Source organism: Puntigrus tetrazona, chromosome 23 (genome assembly GCF_018831695.1).
Source record: "Puntigrus tetrazona isolate hp1 chromosome 23, ASM1883169v1, whole genome shotgun sequence".
NCBI classification, from domain to species: Eukaryota; Metazoa; Chordata; class Actinopteri; order Cypriniformes; family Cyprinidae; genus Puntigrus; species Puntigrus tetrazona.
Window position 1 is genome coordinate 13,684,024 of NC_056721.1, and position 22,501 is coordinate 13,706,524.

The following is a 22,501-nucleotide window of genomic DNA, read 5'->3' on the forward strand; positions in this document are numbered from 1 at the left end:
TCAAAAAAAAAGATTGCGTTTTGTGTCCAAAATCAATTTCATTTTCAAAATCAGTTTCTAATAAAAAATAGGTCACACATACGCTGCAGTGGTGCATTGATGTGAAATCCACATTTAAAATCAGGAGTGGATCTATTGAATTATTTTACCATATGTGAACAAAAAACTGGAGTCACTTCAAGACACAATTTTTTTTTTATATAAAGATAATCATAGCAACACTGCAGTGTTTATAGAGAACCACAATTAAATGTGAGAATACATCCATTAAATTATTGTACTGTGTGTGAACAGAAAACTGGAGTTACTCCAGATGTTAACAATTTTGCTGTAAAGATAATCATAGCAACGGTTTCTCACAGGTGAAAAAGAGGAATGATGTTTCACATGCAGTGGTTACTGGTACGAAAACTGCATTTAAATGCAGTATTGAATCCAATAAATTATTGTGCTATGTGTGAATGGAAAACTGGAGTCACTCCAGTTTGATATAGAGTTAATCAAAGTGGCATTTTGGTGTCTCACTGGTTTAAATGTAGAAAATGGACAATGGCAATTCAAACAAGTCACAACACAATGTATAGAGAATCCTGATTAAAGACTGTGAAGTGGAATGTCATCTGAATTCAGTGACCTTAACTCTTTCCCTTTCTCCATGTCTTTCCCATTTTAATCTAAGTAGAATGATAACTAGTTTCTCTGCTTTTTGGGGCAGATCTTAACCTGGAGAGCCCCTGCCTGAAGAAGACCTGCGAGTTCGGAGCCGTGTGCGTGGTTAAGAACAGCGAGCCTGTGTGTGAATGCTCAGATGCCTGTCCGCAGGACCAAGACCCTGTTTGCGGCAGCGACGGGCACACTTACAGCAGCTCATGCCAAATGAAGGCCATGGGATGTGCCCTTCAGAAACAGATACAGATGCAGCACAAAGGACCATGTGGTGAGTCCACACACACACACACACACGTTGGTGCCACTCACTCCCTCACTGCCTTTCATCCCCGTCCACCCCCTGCACTTAAGCACTCCACCGATATTTCGAGAGAGGACTGTAATTTTCCTCCTCCGCAACCTTTTTTTGAAACGATGCACTTAAGTTAGAATTAAAGAGGGCAGCATCCTTCACAGTAATTGTTTGCATGAGTCATGGGTTTTTTGTCTGGCTTTTGTAAGCGCGCTCCAGATAAGTCTGCAGAGGCCTGCTCGCCCTCCAAACAAACGCATGTTTATGTGTGTTCTTCACAAAAGGCTTGTAAATCATTTTTGATGGCTGTCTTTGTGCTTGGGAGGGGAATATTAAGGGTGCTTTTTCTGCTAAACTTCTGCTAGCCCTTTGTAAAGCCAGTCCCTTTCACTGTCGGCTTAAGTTCAAACAGAAAGAGCTAGAGCTATTGTGTCGACAGAAGTGTCATGTGTTTGCGGTTAATACATGTGTGTGTGTATTGGCTCTGCCTCCAGTGAAGAGTTTGAAATGGATGCCGGGGGTCATTTGGTAGCAGTACAATTCATCTCAGATCGCTATAGGCCACGGTTGTCCTTTATTGCAGCGCCGCCTATCATGCTATATATGTTGCCAGATAGCAAATGACAAACGAGAGTGATATCTCTCTCCTCACAGGCTTCTGGAACACAAGCTTAACTACCCACAGAGATTTAACCCACAGAAAAAGGTTTGGTTGGGGCCAAAAAGTCGAGTTTTCATGCATACATGGATGAAATCTTAAAAGTGATGATTCAGGACTAGAAATAGAGGACTTTAGAAATGCTTGAGCTTGACAGATTTGTTTTGGAATGGCAGGCGTGATGTTCGATGTGTAGAAGGTAATAACAGGCTTCCCACTATCAGTGAAAACCTGTAAATAAAAGATAATTGTGACACTTTAGTATAGAGATTTTCACTGTTAACTAGCTGTTTATTAAAACTTCTAAAGCACATATTCTATATAACCATATTCTATATCCCTAACCCTACCCGATACCTTAACTTAACAACTACTTTACTAACTATTAATAAGCAGCAAATTAGGATTTTGAGGCAAAAGTCATAGTTTATGGTTCGTTAATAGCAAAAATCAGACCTTATATATAAATATAAATATGAGCAAGATCATTTCATTTTTGAACCTAACACCCAGACCCTATATATATATATATATATATATATATATATATATATATATATATATATATATATATATATATATATATATATATATATATATATATATATATATATATATATATATATATATATATAAAATTAAAAAATATGCAATTAGAATATTTTCTTTACTTTCTTTTAGTTTTCTTAAGCTTTATAAAATACATACATTGAGAAAGAACTGAAAACTAATCCAGTTGAAATTGCAGTGCTTGGTTTTATTAGCTTGTCCAGTTTTGTTTGGTCCAGTCTAGATGGTTAATCAGCTGAACTGCGAAACTACGTGACTAGTTTAGACCTGCTGGATCATGTTGGACAAGCAATTTAGAGATGACTACATTTTAACCAGCTGTGGTTTTCCATAAACAAGCTTAACCACCTTGAACAGTATTGACCTGGTTTTTCCAGCTGGAAATAATCACTGTTGTTTGAAAAAAAAATCCACCCATTACAGCATCACAGCGATGTTGATGGGTCCGGCCCCTCTCTGGAGCAGGTGTCAATGGAAAGGGGCAATAAAAAGCGGCTGCAAACAGAAGGAAATGTTGTTCATTTAGTGCTGTGTACACAGCCACACTCACCACCACAAGTGAGTTCTATTATTATCACCGTTAATTATCTAGGCCCATTCAGACCACAGCCTCTGCCTCACTAAGACCCCAGCTGTGTTTGTGTGTATTTGTTCGCGAAAGCTTGTATGTGGGTCGCCGTTGGTAGCAATGCACCCACATGAGTGGGTGTATGATGAGCTCGTGGCCAAATTTCATTTCATTTTCTTCACGCCGCATAGAGGGTAGACTCATAAATGCCCTTATCTTTATAGTTCAGGTGCAGTCTGATAGAGATGTGACTGACGTTGTTTATTATTCTGATTTTTTTCCCGCACATTTGAGTGGCGGCTGACCTTGTCGCCGTAGCTACAGAAAAGCGTGCCGTCGTAATGAAGTATTTGATATCTGCCCCTCTGAGAACCAATACGTATATGTTTATATGCAAGGAAATGAAAGAACAGCCAACGAGTCAGCAGGAAATAAGCACTTTTTACTGGTGATTGAAATGTTACTGACCACAGTTGGGGAATATAGGTTACCTGCAAGACACTGAGCTAGAAGCATAGGAAAAATCATCAGGCTGTGGAAGGAGTGAGAGGGCAGTAAATAAAAACTAGGAGGAGATGGAGCAGACTAATAGAGCCGGTGCCCTTGCCCAAGCACCAATCACCAGGGGATTTTTACGGCTATTCACAAAAACTGCTGTTCTGTAACTGACATTAACAATGTTCCTTCCTTTCTCTGGGCAAAAGAGAGCAGCTCACCACTCGTCTTTAGAGAAATGCTTCACCCAAAAAAGAAACTTTTGTCATGACCAAACCTGTATGACTTTTTTTTTTTTTTGGTTTTTTTTATGAATGAAAATCCATTTTTTCATTAGAATTAAATTAAATTCTGAACATTTAAACCATTAGTTCTGAATACATGCATTCTAGCTTTCCTGTGCTAAAAAAATGTGATGTAGAAACAATTTTTGCTCTGAAATCGGTGGTATTTTACAATTAATGAAAAAAGGCAAGTAACCGAAGTTTATAGGTGGGAAGACATTGTATTTACCTGTAAAACATACTCTTTTTTTTTTACGTAGAAAATTCATTTTCTGAACACAAGTTCTGAACATTTGACCAATTTTTCAACAACAACAAAAAAAAAATCTGGAAACACTCATTCTAGCTTTCTTAAACAAAAAAAAAATTAGATAATTTTTTCCCTGAAATTAATAGTATTGCGCTAATTCAAGACAATGGGCAAGTAACATACTGAATTAGAGTTTAAATTTTACTTCAGTAACCTAAAAAAAGAAACTTCAGAAGTAGTGATAACGTTCTGAATTGATTGATCCAAACTGAATGATTCATTCTCATATCAGGCTGATTCAGTCAATAATGATTTGATGACTCAGCTCGACAATGACTTCAATTTCATTTTTTTTCCCACTCAGAGTTTCCGTGTGAAGACATATATTTGACACCTAAACGGTACAAACCTTTTTATAACTTTATGATACTTTTGTGGTGCTTTTGTGTTCTGCTCGAAGCTTGAAAGCTCTAGTCCCCATTCATTGTAACTGCATACAAAAGAGAGAAACATTATTCAAGATTTTCTTTGTGCTTCGAATAAGAAAGAACCGTACGGGTTTTGAATGACGTGAGGGGTGAGTAAATGATGGCACAATTTTCATTTCTGGTCCTGAATAGACAGAATTTCTTGTTGTTTCCCATAAAGCTAAGCTCTGGCCTAATGGCCTCTGTCTGTAACCGTATCTCGGATCCAGCTCTGTATGTTGGATCTCTGTTTATATGTAACCGACTGCCATATCTATTGCGCTCCCCTCTGCCGAGGCCGTGAAAGCATGGAAACATGCTGCAACTGATAAAGAAATGCCTTTATCACACATACTGATAAAGGAGAATACCAGCAGCCATGAGAATGTGATTTATCGGCCTGCATTGGACTGTCACGTCGAAGCGCTCTTGGGCGGCCGCTGGGCAGCATGCTGCAGCTGCTTTTAATAAGACGGCCGAGCGCAGTCCCTGAGGTTGATCCTGAGCGGAGGTGAGGTCACTTTATTAATGTGCAATAAACAGGTTGGTAGAAGAGAGACCGGAGATTTATGCATGAGGACCTCTCTCCATTAACACTAAATCAGGTGCTGTTATTACCCCAGCACTAATTGAATGTGATAGCAGTTGCTCTAATGCAATCCCCCAGGTGTAATTGTCACCGGCCATGCTCTCTCCCTCCTTTTCTCCCAGTTGGAACCACATTTTGTTTTACTGATTAACTGGGCTCCGGTAATCATAGAAAGATATCTGAGAACTAGGGATGTCAATTTAACACTGTGATTAATAAAAAAACACACGCATTAAAACCCTTAATCACACCCTCTGACCTGTATATAAATTGTGTAATAAGGAAATAAATAGCACTAGAACGATGTCTTTATTTAACGATGTCTTTAGTTAATTGAATTGCATGATATTGCAATTAATATCCATTAATAGCGATTATTTTAAATGCTTTGTTTTATGTAATAATTTTAGAACACATCTAACATTTCTTAATATATACGTTTTATATTAAAGCTACAGTCCGTAAGCTTTGCCTCTTTGTTGCCATCTATGTTTGAACTTGGTAATGTAGTCCCTTGGGGAATTTTATTCCATGCGTGGATTGTGCTCCGGTGACTTCAGCGCAGATGAATCTGATGTTTTGTCACCGCACCAGGGTGAATCCTATACTTAGTAATCACAGATTTTAAACTACATCTTGGAAATATGACCCAAATAAGACTTTTCACCAGATACTGAACAATTAAGTGAGGAAAAATGAATACAATAAATCGTTCTACCAGTTCTTTTTTTCACAAACTATTAATGTTAACAACATCAGTATTGCTTGACTATGAGTATAGTGTGTATTAACATGTAGATTACAATTCCTAGAGTCTGATCTCTAATTGTCACATAATTCGAAGTTTATTTCTTTTAACCCAAAAAGCAAACTATGCTTCCTTAAAACGGGTTGTTTTTTTTAAATACAAATATAAATGGAATATCATTTAATTTAATTTACTCTTGGATTACAATCCACCATCTGAATGATTTTTTGACATTTAATTATTCCAGCTGCTGTGAGAGTAGGCTATAGCTAAATAACGTCCTCAGCCGAATATATATATATATATATATATATATATATATATATATATATATATATATATATATGTTATATATATATAAATATAGTGCTGTACAAATAATTAATCATAGGTAGATATAGTGTGTATGTAAATAAAATAAGTACTATATGTCATATATATATATATATATATATATATATATATATATATATATATATATATATATATATATATATATAATCATGTAAACAGTTTCATACATTTTACATCTAAAATATATGATATTAGTTACATGGTTTTGTTAATATATGTGCATTCTATCATATTAATATTAGAATTTATTTCTTGTAAAAAATGTTTATAAAAATTGCTCGATTTGGGAGGGTTTCCTCTGTTAATATTGACATGTGGTTAATTAAATGCAATGTCATGTCATGGGGGTTGTAACTGTGTCTAAAGTCACAACATCAGTTGAAATGGATGACGTTATTAGATTCTCTGCTGTTCCTGCATGTAAACAGAGCAGTGTTGCTCCCATCTGCACGATGGAAGGATGCTTTAGCCCAGACTTTGCAGAGAGATTGTAATAAAGCGGACAGGCGGCCGGGCAGATGAGGCAGATCCTAGTGAGCGATGGTGTGAATCTGTAGCCTGAATCTCACTGTTGACGTCATACTTCCTTTTCAGCAGATGAGTCCTGCACCAACTGCTCGTTTGGCGCGATCTGCGACGCTCAGACTGGCCGGTGCGTGTGCCCCAAAGGGTGTTTGGAAACACGGCAACCCGTGTGCGGCAGCGACGGGGTGACGTACGAGAACGAGTGCAAGCTGAACGTGGAAGCCTGCACTAAACAGCGGGATCTCAGAGTGGTGGCTCATGGAGAATGCAGTGAGTACCAAAAAACAGCAATCAGTTCATCCTTCACCTTCATACATGTTCATTCATCAGTCTGCGTTTGCTGCAAAAAATCATTTTCTGGAGTATTTTTGTTTTGTTTTCCAGTAAAATTTCTTTAGTTTGCACTATTCTGACTTTCTCCAGACGTCTCTTGAACTAAGCTTATCTATTTAGTTTGTTTATGCATAAATCCCACACTGCAAAAAAAAAAATTAATTTTTATAATCTTACCAGCCAAAATATCTAAAAATTCTTAAATCAAATTTTCTAGTATAAAGTATAAAATATTACCTTGCATTTAGAAATCAAATTTGAAACAAGCAAAATAATCTGCCAATGGGAAAAGCAAAATCATCTTCACCATGACCAAAAATTTTTCCTTCCTAATATAAGAAGTTTAGAATATTTTTGCTGGAAACAAGACAAAGATCTGTGCAAGAAAAGCATTTTTTTGCAGTGCATGTTCTATGCAAGATGCTTTAAGCGAGAAAATGTGAAGTTTTGAAAGAAAAAGTCCTAGATAAATGATAAATGAAAAACAGTTTTAAATTACAAGCTAATTATGTTTTGGTTTTTTATTCATTGAATTATGTGGGACTAGAAAGCAAGACAAAATACTGTTGAAGAAAATGTTTTGCAGTGCGGTTTTCTTGTCAAAACACAAGAAACTGTTTTAGCACTCTTTCCAAATCATGCATGCTACATGATTTTACGCGGAGGTTTTTTTTACGTAGCCGAATCCCATGTGAATGCGTTTGGAGTTTCGGGAGGACGTTTATTGAGGTGTGAACATGTTTTTTGCATCTATTTTTGTGTCTGAACTATCCAATCCTATGATTTGTGCGTGTGTGATCAGAAACCTGTGGCAGCACTGTGTGTAGCTGGGGAGCGCGGTGCGTCCAGAACAAGTGTGAGTGTCAGCAGTGCACGGGTCAGCCGGTGAAACCCGTGTGCGGCAGCGACGGCAACACCTACAACAACGACTGCGAGCTGCGGCTGGCCTCCTGCAAGAAACAGGGGAAGATTGAGGTGGCCAAAGCTGGCGTGTGTGATGAAGGTGGGTTTATGTGTTTATGTATTCCACAAGATAAGTGAGGAGCTGAACTCCCTGTTATTTGCTGATTTTCACTGTTCTACTCAGGGCTAGCCGAGTTAATACATTCACTCCAAACAGTTTATTGCGGCCAATTTAACCACCTTGCATCAACTGCACTTAGTGACCCATCATATTTGAAGCATGAAATGCAGGCATCAGTATGCGTCTTGTGTTCTCTGCCTTTTCTCCGTCGTTCTCTGTTGTGTTAGTGTTTGAGATTCAGTTTTATTCTGGTTTTGATGCAGTTATAGATGGTACCATGCATCCTACTTGTACTTACTTATTAAATAGTACATATGTGTGTGTAATATTTACAATACGTGTGCAATAAAACACACACACACACACACACACACACACAAATGTGCTAATGATTATTGGAGTGATGTCAGATTCCGTCTTCGACTGATTGGCTAGAAAAGGAGGTCAATATAGAACTAGTGAACCAATGATGACACCTAAATCTATGCTGATTGAGATGCAAGGCAACATTTGGACAAGTCTGCGCTTAATGTGGCATGCAGAGAAATAAATTAAAGGAAAATGTGATTTTCTTGGTTTTGGCGATATGATTTTAATTAAGTCGATTTGTTTTTCGCTTTTTGCTTACTTTTCAATCTGGGACCATTGTTTGCTATTCGAAAAAATTAGATTTTATTTTTATATTTTGTATAAAATTTTTATGTATTTTTACTTGCATTTTTACACTTTGGTTAGGTTTTCTTGCTCTGTGACAGCAATGCTACTGGCAATACTGATGTTGGTAAATGGTCACATGACATGCACGTAAACAAATATTATTATTTTATTTAATGCATTTGGATTTGTGCTTTGTGTGTACTGTATATATTTATTGATGTATATATAAATGCACACACAAACCTCTATTACGTTTATATGTTAAAGATATTTATAAGAATATACGTTATATGAATATAAATATATATGTAAATCCACTCTATGTGTGTCTTTATATAAACATAATAAATATACACAGTACACACACGCATATATCATGTAAACAGTACTAATTAATTAAAATGCCTAATGCAATGGATGAGGTTACAAACTACATGTTTTGTCATGTAATTTGAAATCAGTAACAGACTACAATGCAATCTATAAAGTAGCTCTGTGTATAATAAATTGCTGTATAATGCACCCTATGATGTAAATCCTGATGTAATATCTCAATTAAGAAATTCCCAGCAGGCTGTTTGGCAGAAAATAAATAACAAATCAGACATTTTTCCCCTCTAAGTCTCATCAGACCTTTCTTTCCAGCTCTGTAAGCTGTGGAGGAGCTGCTGTTAAAGGCTGTGGGATCTGGGTCCGGTCAATAGATCCTGCCCAGAGGCCAGTGACACCTGCTTTGTCAATTTATTCTCTAGACTAGTGATGCAACACCGCAGCGGCTAAAACACATCAGCCGGCAGGTCTTTCTATTTAGAAGAATAGTGAAGGGGTTTTAAGTTGCCGAATACTTAGCTGTTTTGTCTGTCTTACATTTAGCTTTCACTCCATTTGTGTGATGGCTGGTATGATTTTGCGGTCGTGGGCACAAAATATAGTGTCAAAGTAAAACATTTTCTCCGAGGGGCCAAAGGGGCTGTTTATTTACTCAGAGATGGTTTATTCATTTGTTTAGACCTGGTTTCAATACGCATGTTCATTAGTCATACGAAAGAAATGGCAGTGTTCTCTCACTCTTTTATTTGGAGGTAATGAAAAATGACAGTGTTCCCTGCGTCTGGCCGTAGCGGTGAATTTATCACCTGTTTAATTTCACACTCTGCTAGTCTGAAGTCAGCCTCATTGTAGACACAGACAAAGCGATATGAGAGAACCGAGCATCACCTTGGGGCCGAGGCCCGCTTTTAATTGAATATACGTTTACTAAATAGGATTATGCATTGGAAATAGCAACATAATAGCGTATGAAGCATCGGTACACGCTCTGGATCACCCACAAGAAGAGAGTTCGGGAGAGGGCAAACAGGAGAGAGCGTGCAGTCATCCGTTACACACAAGTATCTTCTCATAAAGAACTTCTGCATGCTGTCAGGATGCCCTATTGCTCTTTATGTTTGGCAGCATTACGATTACTCTAAGCTACTGTCCAGGTCTTTCAGTAATGCCCATCTACAGGAGACAAATCACGAGTAAACAGAAAACAACCAACTAGGGCTGGGATTTATAGCTTAAAATGGTAACTTTTTTTATCTGTAAATATGTTGATATGTTGATAATGTTCACTTAGAAAAGAAATTAATCCATTGTAGTCAGCTGTGTTATTATTTTTAAATAATTATAAAACAAAGTAAACATCCAGCAAATGTTTCTGCACATAAATAAAATATGTGAAAGTCTAGTTAATATTATGTAGGCATATTATCCACAGTATTCTTCGTAAATAATTAACACAAAAAAGAATATTTCGTATTTTTATATTAATGTTCTCTACTTGAACAATACAGCACTGATGTATTGTTGGAACGGTTTTGAATCAAATCAGTTTGAACTGATTGGCATGAAATGAATCAAACTTACACGTTCTATTGCCAGTTTTACTGCTGAAGTTTAAATCTGAAAATACTGTTTTTAAGGAACGGTTTACCTACAGGGGGTGACCCGGTCTGCCCTCATTGGCTTAGGTGTACCTCTTACCAAACCCACCCCCGATTTCACCCCAGTTTAAAGCTCCATTAAAGTTCCACTTCTATTCTATAGAGATTCACTCAATGTGTGTGCCCAGTGCGTTCACCAAGGTCATTGCATTAAGAGGTAGATGCATTGCGATCCACATTACAGTCAGTGGTCGATCCTTTGAATTAGTAATTTAGAAGTTTGTTTTAGAATTTCTGTTGGTAGTGATTTGATCTTGGTCTTGTAAAAGTGCTACAACTTCTACAAAATGTCCACCAATGTCTAGTCAAATTATCATACCCAATCACGAACATGGAGATATTAATATTAATATGTATACTTTTCTGTTTTCTGCGGAACAGGTTCAAATCAACTTGAGAATGAGCGAAGATTTATGTTAATATTGTTATGTCATTAAAAGTCATGACATGCCTTTTATCAAATCAAATGTCCCAAGAAAGTCACAATATTCACAGTTTTCCAAAATTTATGTCACCAATTGCACATATATTGCAAATATTTTGAATGTTGCCCAAAACTACAACTAAACATCCAGCCGATCTTGAAGGCCAAAGGTTGCGTTTGTGTGTGTGTGTGTGTGTGTGTGTGTGTGTATACCCATGGTTTGAGATACAGAGGTCAACAACTTGTGATGAATGTGAATGTTGACTCTAGGGGCAAATGAAAAAGAGAGTGAGGAAGAGAGAGGTAGACAAGGTGTGTGTGTGTGTGTGTGCCAAAGTGAAGTGTGACATTTAGAAGGTCTGTGTGTGTGTGCGTGTGTGTGTGTTTTCATGGGAGTTATGCATTCACTGTAAGGCATGCCAGCCACCTGCAACAAACTAGCAGTTAAGTCTGAAGGTCACTGTCCTTGCCGCGCTCCCGCTTGACATTTTTTTTCCTCCCCGTTCTCCCCATATCTCTCTCCTCTCCCCGTCATTTATCTCCTCATCGGCCAGAAAAACCTTTCACCTCTTGATGGTACCATCTGTTTTTTTTTTCTACCGGAGTTATTCTGTGCCTGTTTACCCTCTTTGCTTTCACCTTAGCTCACTCTTTATTCCTTCGGCTCTCCGTCTTAATGGAAAACGCATGGCTAAATGGACCCCGTAAGTACATGATTGAGTTAAAGAGACGGGAAAGGGCTTTGAGGACAGCTGATGTGCACATCTTGGTGTTTGCTAATTGAAAGGTTTGCGGGTGGCGTTGACATCAAAGGACCGAAACTAATTAGCACCTCCTCCCCCACCCGTATCCACTCACTCCACCAGGTTTATTTATTCACCTTTTTACGTAGCGTATTTTTTTCTGCTAGCGCACAACAGAAACGGTAACGTAAACGCTTTCATCTTGTGCTTAGCTTGCACAATTTGGCTTAGGTGGCCCGGAGAGCCTCGTATATGGAAATGATTGCCGCTGCTGCTCAGTGGTCAGGTTTATCAGAGTCAGAGTTTAGAAACCTTCATTTAAGCGTATTATTTACTGTATCGCTGATGAGGGGATGAGAGCGTGCGTTGAATCTGTAATGGGTCTTTGCAGAGCAAAAGTGCTTTGCGGCTTTGGAACTGCTCGTGGTATCAGGTCTGTTTCCCACGCAAAAGCAAGCAGCACATTTATTTATATTCTTAAATTACAGTTTATAGTATTTACACTGAGTGTATAAGAAGACACAGTGCTGTGTAGAAGCTCGTTTTTTTTGCGCTGAGCTCATTTTTACTGTGCAAAGTGTGCTTGACGTAGTGGAAAAAATTAAAAGTGCACTAGAAATGTATTAAAAATCTTTAATTATCGATATAGGCTTTTATTGAGCTACATAAGAATTATGAACCCTCAGAAATTGTTCTAATGCACTGATTTGGTGTTTAAGAAATATCTCTTATTATTATATGTTTAAAAACAGCTGCGCTACTTAATATTTTTGCTGAACATCTGACCTGACCTTTTAAGTTTTTTTCCTTTGCCAAACAGAATTTTTAATGAAATTTACTGCTTTTATTTGTCAGTGGTGCATTAAATTGATCAATAATGACATTGAAGACATTTATAATGTTTAAATTAGATCAATCAGATAAAATATTAATAGCTTTCTATTAAAGTATGATGCTGAAATTTATCTTCATGAGAATAAATGTTTTATAAAAATAGAAAACAAATAATTTAAGAATATTTTATATCAGTCAGTTAAAATATTTAAAATTATGTTTTATTAAAATAGAAAAAATAGTAATTTATAAAAAGGTGTTTTTATTTACTATTTTTTTCTAGTTTTTTTTCCCTCGTTTCCTAGTAGTGCAGTCTTGGCGATGATAGAATGCTTATTGTGTATTATTATTATTGAGTTATTAAATGTATTTGTTGTGAAAGTATGTGCAGCGTGAAGCATTTTAACTCTTTTCTCTGTTTGCTGTGTCTTAATAATAGGCAATTGGTGTGTAAAAAAAGAGAAAGGTTGTAATAATCATAGTCAAATGCTACATTCTTTCCCCTTGGAGTCTCTTGGCTGATCTTAACAAGACTTTGCCCTAAGGCGTAAATTCAGCTCAGCTCACATTAAGCAAAATACCGAATCTCTTCATCACAGCGTTGGATCGCTAATGCTCTGAAGCAGAAACCTGATGTCTACACAGTGAGTGCGTTTGCTCTCTGTATCACTGTGGCCAGGGCTTCAGGCTTGAGTGCTTTCATTGTTTCCAGGCTGGGGCTAATGAATTGAATGGCCTCCACGAGTATCGACCCTGCAAAGGCTGTCAGTGTGGATTTTTGATAAGACGTATCAGTGCTGGCCAACCCCCTAGCCTTTACTGTGACCCTCTTCATAATCTGTTTAAGGAGATTTTTTATGCTAAGTGGCATTTCCACCTATACGCAATCGATTTTCCCATCAGGGTGCACGAGGTTGCCCTACCAAGCTTTGCATGTGAAGAAAAGAACGCATTTAACTCGTAATGGAGACGTGGGAAAGAACATCCACAGGCTTTTGGTTTTTCCTCATTAATCAAATCGATTGACTTGCGGATTTTGTGTTTCCCTGATGCTAATGATAAATTGCCTGATTAATCGCAATTAATTGCAGAGAAAATCCGCAGAGAAAATACCCTTAAAAGAAAATAATACAATGTTGTGAAGATACCTCAAAATTGCTAAATAAGTCGAAATAAACCTAGCTTTTGGAAATATTTAAAAATTTTTATTTATTTATGAAATGCTAAGCTAAATTTTCAGCAGCCTTCAACTATGTATGTAGGCTAAGATACAGATGTGTAGATATAGATTTTTTTCTCAGCAAATACATATTTTGCTCTTTAATGAAGGCAAATACGCAGTTATGAACTGCAGCAATTTTTACTTTTTTTTTGTTTGTTTGTTTTTTAAGCTGCTCTGCAACTTTCATTAAAAATAACAAACGGTAATGCTCTGTTACAAAGAGTGGTGCTTTATATCTCCAGCAAGTCAGCTTTGTTGACTAATGAACTTTAATTCTAATTAAATAGGCTAGATAAGAGTGTGTTTAATGAGGCGACTCATCTGAAGAAAAACCCTCATGATTTCCTCACCCATAATCTCCGAAGTTTGGATCCTGGAGAGAATCGAGATTTATCCGTTGGGGTTTCACACACAGAAACTAACCCTGAACTCGCACAGGCATAATATAGTATGATTGCTGACTTCAAGCTAGATGGCTGTGAAACACCCGTTTACACTGATTTCCTCTGTTAGATCACAGATTGTGAGTTATTTCACTTCTAATCGAAATGTGAGAGACACTTTGCTGGTGGCACACTGGTGTCTTGTTTAATTTATTTTGTTAGTTGCTGGGTATTTCCATAGCTGGTCATTATCTTGTTCTTCCAGCAGTGCCTTTGCTTCAATCTTCACTCCAACGTGAAGAAAATCTCAATATTCGCTGCTCCATATGCGTGGAATGTCTAAATACTTTGCCAAGCACTGTCCATTAATTCTTGGCAGCAAAAGTTAAAACAAGATGCTTGAGTACCTGGGAATATTTTTATTTTATTAGAAGACAATGTGCGGCATACTGATATGCAAATATGTGTATGCATGAGGTCCCCAGTGTCTGTGTGTCTTATTTGTCTTCGCTCTTTGTGACTTCTAAACTACTTACCCGCTGTTACGCTCAGATCGCAGGTCTCGTGTGAGATTGCCTGTTTATCTCCCTAAAATCAGTGTTAGTGATTTTGTTTGTTCTTTTATATGGTGTAAATTGAGGTTGTGCATGGGTTATTGCTCTTTGTGTGGACAAAGCTACGTTTGGGGACCTGCCTTGTGTTTCTTATGAGGAAAACAGCTGTGTATGGGTGTTTGTGTGTCGGTACCTCATCGTTTTTACATTTAGATCATCTTTGCTATTATCTAATGGTCATCGAAGTAAATTATTTAAAAAGAGTAATAATTTAAGAACACATTTAAATGTGTTGTTTGAATTTATTAGCATTAGCATTAGTTTAGTGTTTTATTTCATTTTAAGTCAGTTAAACTTAATCAAAGTGTTTAGAGTGTTTGTTTGTTTGTTTTTAATTTAGACATAGTATTATAGAATTTGATGCTGGCCATTTATTGGTTATATCTGGTTATGTCTTTCCCATTTTCTTAGGGTTTGGAAGTTTAATATGGATATTTTAATACATATTGTGTATGTTATTTATAAGAAATTAATAGAACATTTGTCTTGTTTTTTTAAGACGAAAAAATATAAATATTTTTAGACAAAACTGTATGCATCAACCATATGATAAACAATCATATTTGTCATTTAAAACTTAAGGGTTTTTAGTTAGAATTGGTATAATTGGTATTTAAAAATGTGTTTATCAGAGAGAATAGACGAAAAAAGTTAAATGTTGGCATAGTTATGCATCCGCCCTCCTCATAAATAGACTAAATAATCAGATTTCATTCTTAAAAGTGTTTGCATTAAGTTAGTATGAGTATGAGTTAGTATGATGATTGATTTACTTTAAGGACAGTTCAAATCAATAAATGACCTATGAATTAAATAAGGATATTTGTGTTCCAACAGACTGCGGTTCGGGAGGCTCAGGTTCTGGACCTGAAACCTGCGAGCAGGATCGTTGTCGGCGTTACGGCGGATCGTGGGACGACGACACGGAGGATGACCGCTGCATGTGTGACTTCACCTGTCAGACAGTGCCACGCAGCCCAGTATGTCCATTCACACGCCTCGCCATTTCCAGTTAGAGTGCCGCCCAAGCATTTGACTCGTTAAAATGCGTGCTAAATCTTCTTGAACCCATTAATCGCGGCGGGTTAACCTCTCCGTGAACATTTGCAGGTGTGCGGCTCTGATGGGAACACATACACCAGCGAGTGTGAGCTGAAGAAGGCCAGGTGCGAGAAGCAAATGGACTTGCTGCTCCAGAGCCAAGGTCCCTGCCCAAGTAAGACAGCACCTTTTCTTTCCTCTAATATTTATGTTTTCCTCAGTCATTTGAAGAATGAACACTCCAGGAGCTCTGTCAGGATGGTTGTTGCAGTCGCTGCAGCAGAATGCGCTGTTTCTTTGAGCTTAGGAGGCTTGTGTAGTCCAGACCTGAGCATCTACCACAGAGAGAGGAAGAGCGTGGCTCTGTGATCAGAGCAGTGTGAGATTCCCTCAGGCTTCAAGCCTAGCTTGACTGCACTTGTGTGCGCACATGCGCTCTCTTTTCTCTCTCTCTCTCTCTCCCCCGCTCGCTCGCTGCACCCCTCATCCTTTATCTATGGTTTTCTCGAACTCTGAGTTTTCTGCTTCAGAGCCTCACAGGCCCTCTAGCCAGATCAGTCATGCTCCTTCAGTGGCCGTGGAAAATAAATCCTTTTGGAGAACTTTCAACCGGTGTGAGGAGCTTTTGGCATCTGCTTCCCATTGGCTCAGCTCAGATCAATGGAAATCTCATCGGGCCCTGCATTTGATATGCACGCCGCAGTCTCTCCTCCCCCAGTTTCTGACCCATGCCTTTGAGAGCTGACGGGCCTCCAGAGCACCTTGCTGCTTTTTACTAATTGGAAATTAGGTCTCGGTGACCTCTAGACAACCTTGCACAGAGTCTCCTTGCAGTGAAGATCAGAGGATGCTGTAAGCTGCCTCTTGCAATTTGTTGGCTGATTGTGACTCTCTGCGCTTGGCTATTAAAATTGATGTAATATTTATTCTTTTGCCATTTTCAATATGTATTTCCCATATTTTGTATTACCTTACTTCATTTAGGTAATTAAAGACAATGATTTATTAAAACATTTATTTTAAATCAGCATCAAAATGACCCTCTTCTGTCTTCATTTCAGTTTAATGTGGTGTGGTCAGTTTAGCATGGCATTTTCTGCACAAAATTGTTGTATTATTAACATGTAATGTGTTCTCACAGTTTGGCAGACAGTCTTCACCTCATCTACGCCTTTAACTTCACCAATAAACTATGGCACACAATAAAAATAAGCATCTAAGCTGATCAGTCTCGCTTTTAGCAGCACCTTGTTGGCGCCAGAAAGGATTGTGTTTTAGAACAAACGAGTTTAGAAAGAGAATGGTGAAGAATTGCAGAGAGATGAGAAGAAAGGATCAAATTAAAAGCACCTTTGTCATAATGGACTCAGTGCAGAGAGGAGAGGTTTAATGAGGTGTGGACAAAACCCATCTCTGGAGCCACGAAATGCTGTGAAAGGCACAGTGACACATCACTATTATACCCCAGGACGTGTACTCTCACGCCGACGGCCCCTGATTTACGACAGCCTAGTCCTTCTAGCTCCGAACTCCAAACCTGCCTCTTCACAGCCATTCAGTTCAATGGCCTAGAGAAGAAGCGCTGGAACAGAACAAGCGTGGAAAGACTGGGAAACAAATGACAGCACCGATAAGACAAATAGGCACCTGCCATCTGCCTCAGGCACAACGTTATAGTTAAACACCGCAACAAACTTCCTCCGTATGTGAGCCGGGTACGCTAAAATAGTATAATTAGCTTATAGCGAGAGTGGACTGACATTGCGCTCTTGCGCATTTGCGTCCATAAACCTGGAGTCCATAAATCTTTGTTTGACATTGCGGCGTAGGTGTAAACGGCGCTATCAGAGACGAGAACAAATGGAGAGAACAGGCCCCTGAGAATGTGTCAAATGTCACCCACCAGACATTCGACGAGAGGTCTATTGTTTGTTTTCACGGCTGGTAATAGCATCATTTTTTCCTGATTTTGAATTGGTGTCAGGAATTGTAAATAGAATTGTTATCTGGCAGCCAGATGCAGGCTCTCCCACCTCTGCTCCTTAAGCGATTCTTATTGTGTTGTACTAAATTGCATTTCAGCTTGGATTGTTTATTTTAATTTGTCTTAAGAACGCTGTGGATCTCAATATGTCTCTCTCGCACTCTCTCCCCCACCCACCTCTGTTTGCTCTGCATCTTCTCTCTAGCTATCATATCAGCTCCTCCAGAGCTCGTCGCCTCCCAGCACTGTAGCGAAAGTGTTTATGGATGTTGCCAAGACAATAAGACCGCTGCCCAGGGTGTTGGACTTGCTGGGTGTCCTAGTACGTATAACCACCATGAACCCTTACCTGGGTTTGATTGAGTCACGTTAAATATCACACATAAGCGAAGCCAAACATTTTGTTTTTTACAGGAATGAATCTTTTTATTCAGCAAAGACATTAAATTGATTAAAAGAGACAGTAAAGACCTTTATGATGTTACTGAAGATTTCTATTTTAAATAAATGCTGTTCTTTTGAGCCTTTTCTTTTCAACAAAGAATTTAGATAAAAAATGCTTGGGAGATTCCAGCAAACATATTAAAATCAGCATGATTTCTGAAGAATCATGTTACATTTGTGGCTGTTGAAAATTGAGCATTGCCATTTTGAGACCCACTTTATATTAGCTGACCATAACTACTGTGTAGTTCCATTTAAATTAATAATTTGATACTATGAACTTATTGTTTACATACATGAAAAAAAATACCTATATGAAATTACAACTGTAATTAATTTCTGCAATTAAATTTATGATTACAGCGTTAACCCATCCCTTACACCTTAACCCACTTTTAAACCTACCCGTACCACCAAAACGTGTCTCTAACCGTACACATATCCCTCCTCAATAGCAGAAAAAATGGTTTTGCAATACAATATGACCACAATAACTACTTTGTACATAGTAGTTAAGGCCACCTAATATAAAGTGACCGAATATAGTTATGCACATTGGAATGATCTGACGTGGAGAAAGGACATGTTATAGGCTCATTAATATTAATAAAATGACATAACATTTCTACAGCATTTACTAAATAAGTGTTTACTAGTCATTTGTTCATTTCATCCAGGCAGTGGCAAAACAAAACTCTTGAACTATCAACATAACAAGTCTTAATAATAAATATTTAAAAGTAATTGTTTAATTATCTAAAATGTGAGTGGGTGAACCTATACACTTTCAAGTTGGGATGAACCAGTTTTAAAATTCTGGCCGATTCCAAATGCTTATATATAATATAGATGGATGGACAATGTGTTGCTATGTTGTGTATTAAAAGTAAAATATGTTCTGACTGATTGCAGTTGTGTAGCTCACGATTTCTTGTTCCTCAGGTGTGTGTCAGTGTAATCATTACGGCTCATACGGAGGCACCTGTGACCCGTCCAGCGGTCAGTGCTCCTGTAAACCCGGCGTCGGGGGACCCAAGTGCGACCGCTGCGAACCCGGCTTCTGGAACTTCCGAGGCATCGTTACAGAGAACATGAGTGGCTGCACACGTAAGCGTTCCTCTCTTCTCTCTTTCCTGGTGATTTGCTTTCGGGGCATTTTCTGTTAAATGTGTTAAATGTTCCTTTCTAATCCGAAATCCGAAGTGACAACCTACTCGTTTAACGTGCGCTATCCTTCCGGCCTCAAATGCGATTTCTGTCAAAACAAGCGTCTGGAGTTAAGCCTCCGAGCCACGGCGGGTAATGGGAACTGCGCGAGAGTGCAACGTGGCTTGACCTATAAGTTCTGCCTACAGACCAATAAAGCTCTGACGCACGTATTCGTGTGTTTGTACATCGCCACGAAGCAGAGGATAGAAAAACAAACGTGATTGAAACAGTTTGTGCTCTGTCCCAGGGGTCCTCGGAGCATTAGCACATTCTGTAGCCGCGTTCGCACTCACCCCAGGGCTTCTTGACCCTGTTTTGAACTCCACCAGGCTGCGGTCATTGACACAGAGCGAGCGCTATTGCTGTAGCTGTGAGGTCATAGATCGGAGCAGCTTCAGATTGCCTGCATGCATTTGGTGGATGTGTGGATGTTTTTGTCGGAGTGAAATTGAAGAGAAAGAGACAAGGAATCTAATCAAAACTGTTCAAGCAGATAAGGCTGACAGCCCTCTCCCTCTCTCTCTCTCTCTCTCTCTCTCTCTTCATCAGCGTGTAACTGTGATGGAGTGGGTTCGGTTCGTGACGACTGTGAGCAGATGTCAGGGCTGTGCTCATGTAAGCCTGGAGTTAAGGGCATGAAATGCAACGTGTGCCCCGACGGCAGCAAGATGGGAGCCAACGGCTGTGACAAAGGTAACGCCGGGATTTTAATTAGCACAAAACATAGACAATCTCTCCAGGATTGCAGTTCTGATGCAGCTAGGTTGTGACTTTATGAATTATAATTAGGTGTTTTTCGCAATGTTGGGTACATGTAGAAATAATAAAAATTATGGTTCTGTTTAATTAAATAGCATTTGTTAATTAAAAGTGTTTTGACGAATAAGGCTTTTGGTGTCATGTCAGAACCATGGCATGATGGTAAGATCTCAGAGAGATGTGTCATTATAGATGTTTTCATTTATTCAGACAAAATATTATAGAATATAGAAATAATATAATTTAGACAAATTACATATATACTGTAGGGTGGCAATTTTGGATCAATATATGCATATTTTTTAGATTTTTAATCCCTAAAAACACTATAATTTATTAACACTGTTAAATGTAATATTTTGCAAGTCTGAAAATAAATATACATTTTTATACATTATCACTTGTAGCATTAAAACAGTTTTTAATATTTATTTATTCATTCAGAATATAATAATAATAAGAATAATTTCTAATAAAATTTTATTTGAATAATTGATTTAATTGTAATGATAAATTATTAAATATTATAATTATCTTAAAAGGCTGAAACTACAGCTATTATGTAAATAAATAAATAAAAATGGTTAAATTCCAAATAATTAGCTACTTAAACTAAATATTGTGGCATCAAGCCTTGTCTCATTACCAAATTATTAATTTTTTCTGCATTCAACTATATGCTATAATCTGATTAAATCAGTGGAGTTCAAAGTTGAATCTTCAAATGCACACCAGGGGTGACAGTGAAATGCTATCCTGATGTCACCTCCTGTGTTGGCATGGTGAGTAGAATGAAGTCACCATCAGCTATTGACAGGAAGTGAAGAGCTTAATGAACTCAACAGTCCCAGCATAGAAGTGTTCATGCAGCGTTCCTGCCAGATAAAAGCTGCCACATGAAAGTACAGAAAAGGAAGCCAGTCAATGCTGCAGGCCAGGCAGTGCAGCCCAGCCCTCTGATGTCAGAGTAAAGAGTAGACTTCTGTGGCGGGCAAGGTCCCGGCTCTGCTACTGATGTAAGTGCATCTTTCTGATGAATATCTGTGGAGGAGGTCGCAGGGTTCGTATCAGAAGTGGATTAACAAGTAGCCCACACCAAAATGACCATCATATATTGTGTTTTGGGATGCTGGGTTCCCACATGTTTGTCCGTGTGTCTTAGCTTTCAAAGTTAAAAGTTCAAATATCAGCTTGTGTATTAACCAAAGGCCAATCTATTGCACAGGACCTGAGGCACCCAAGTCCTGTGATGAGCTTGCGTGCCACTTTGGAGCATCATGTGTGGAGATGAACGGAGAGGCTCACTGTGAGTGCCCGTCGCCAGATTGTGATGAGAAAAACAAGACCAAGGTGAGCTTGCATAAGACACAGATCCACACTCTACACCTACTCTAGTGATGAAGATTTCTTTTCTAATAATAGACATGGACATGTTGTTGGACAGGTATGTGGTTCTGATGGGGTCACCTACGCAGACCGATGCCAGCTGAGGACCATCGCATGCAGACAAGATAAAGAGATCACTGTAGAGCACTTAGGCCAGTGCAAAGGTGAGATTAAGCTCTTAATATCATATTTATCATTTATGGGTTTTTTGTTTTGTTTTTGCACTAATGCATACAGACATCTAAGAAAGTATGAAAGATGAATTATGACCCTGGACCACAAAACGAGTCATAAGTCGCACAGGTATATTTGTAGCAGTAGCCAACAATACATTATATGGGTCAAAATTCTAGATTTTTCTTTTATGCCAAAAAAACATTAGGAGTATGTTTCTTGATGATATTTTGTAATTTTCCTAGCATAAATATATCAGAAGTTATTTTTTAAATTACCTTACATCAAAAGAAATCTTTCAGATTATACATACATTTCAATAAAAAAAAACTTCATGTTTTGTGGTCCAGGGTCATAATTAAGAAAGTTGTTGGCTTCATGTTTTCTTTAACTAAAAAAAAACCTTAATCATTATTATTGTCTTTTGACAAATACAAATATGTAATATAGTCTAAGATAAAAATACCAAGATGTTTTCAGAAAATACATTTTGGATTTTTACTGTATTTTTCCAGTTTCAACAAAAACATTTTAGAGAATGATTTTTTAATGTGTTATCTAAATTTTATTGTATTTCTAACAAATGTCAGGGAAAGATTTTTTTTTCTTTCTGATGTTTTTCAATTATTTATTTTTATAAAATTCAGAAATGTATTTTTACATTTAACAAAACTGAGTGAGGAAAAAAAAAAACAATACAATAAAAATACATAAATAAAATTCCCATTGTATTTCCTGGAATCAAAACCCTCCTAACTTTAGGGGTGATTAGGTGTTTAAACAAACAGATTAAGATAATACATTTTTGTAGCT

At 37.8% G+C, this 22,501-nt stretch overlaps 1 protein-coding gene across 13 annotated transcripts in view; it reads left to right on the top strand.

The window, feature by feature from the left end:
• agrn (agrin) overlaps positions 1 to 22,501 on the top strand; it is a 208,220-nt gene that overhangs the window by 145,071 nt on the left and 40,648 nt on the right. For 10 of the 13 annotated variants that reach the window (XM_043224201.1, XM_043224202.1, XM_043224203.1 and 7 more), the window contains 10 exons: positions 716 to 937; positions 6,539 to 6,739; positions 7,605 to 7,805; positions 15,529 to 15,671; positions 15,802 to 15,907; positions 17,922 to 18,038; positions 19,103 to 19,267; positions 19,919 to 20,062; positions 21,354 to 21,478; positions 21,573 to 21,678. In XM_043224201.1, the coding sequence (XP_043080136.1) occupies positions 716 to 937; positions 6,539 to 6,739; positions 7,605 to 7,805; positions 15,529 to 15,671; positions 15,802 to 15,907; positions 17,922 to 18,038; positions 19,103 to 19,267; positions 19,919 to 20,062; positions 21,354 to 21,478; positions 21,573 to 21,678 (1,530 nt within the window). The remainder of the gene's footprint in view (positions 1 to 715; positions 938 to 6,538; positions 6,740 to 7,604; positions 7,806 to 15,528; positions 15,672 to 15,801; positions 15,908 to 17,921; positions 18,039 to 19,102; positions 19,268 to 19,918; positions 20,063 to 21,353; positions 21,479 to 21,572; positions 21,679 to 22,501) is intronic. The other 3 variants (XM_043224204.1, XM_043224212.1, XM_043224213.1) reach the window with 1 other exon arrangement.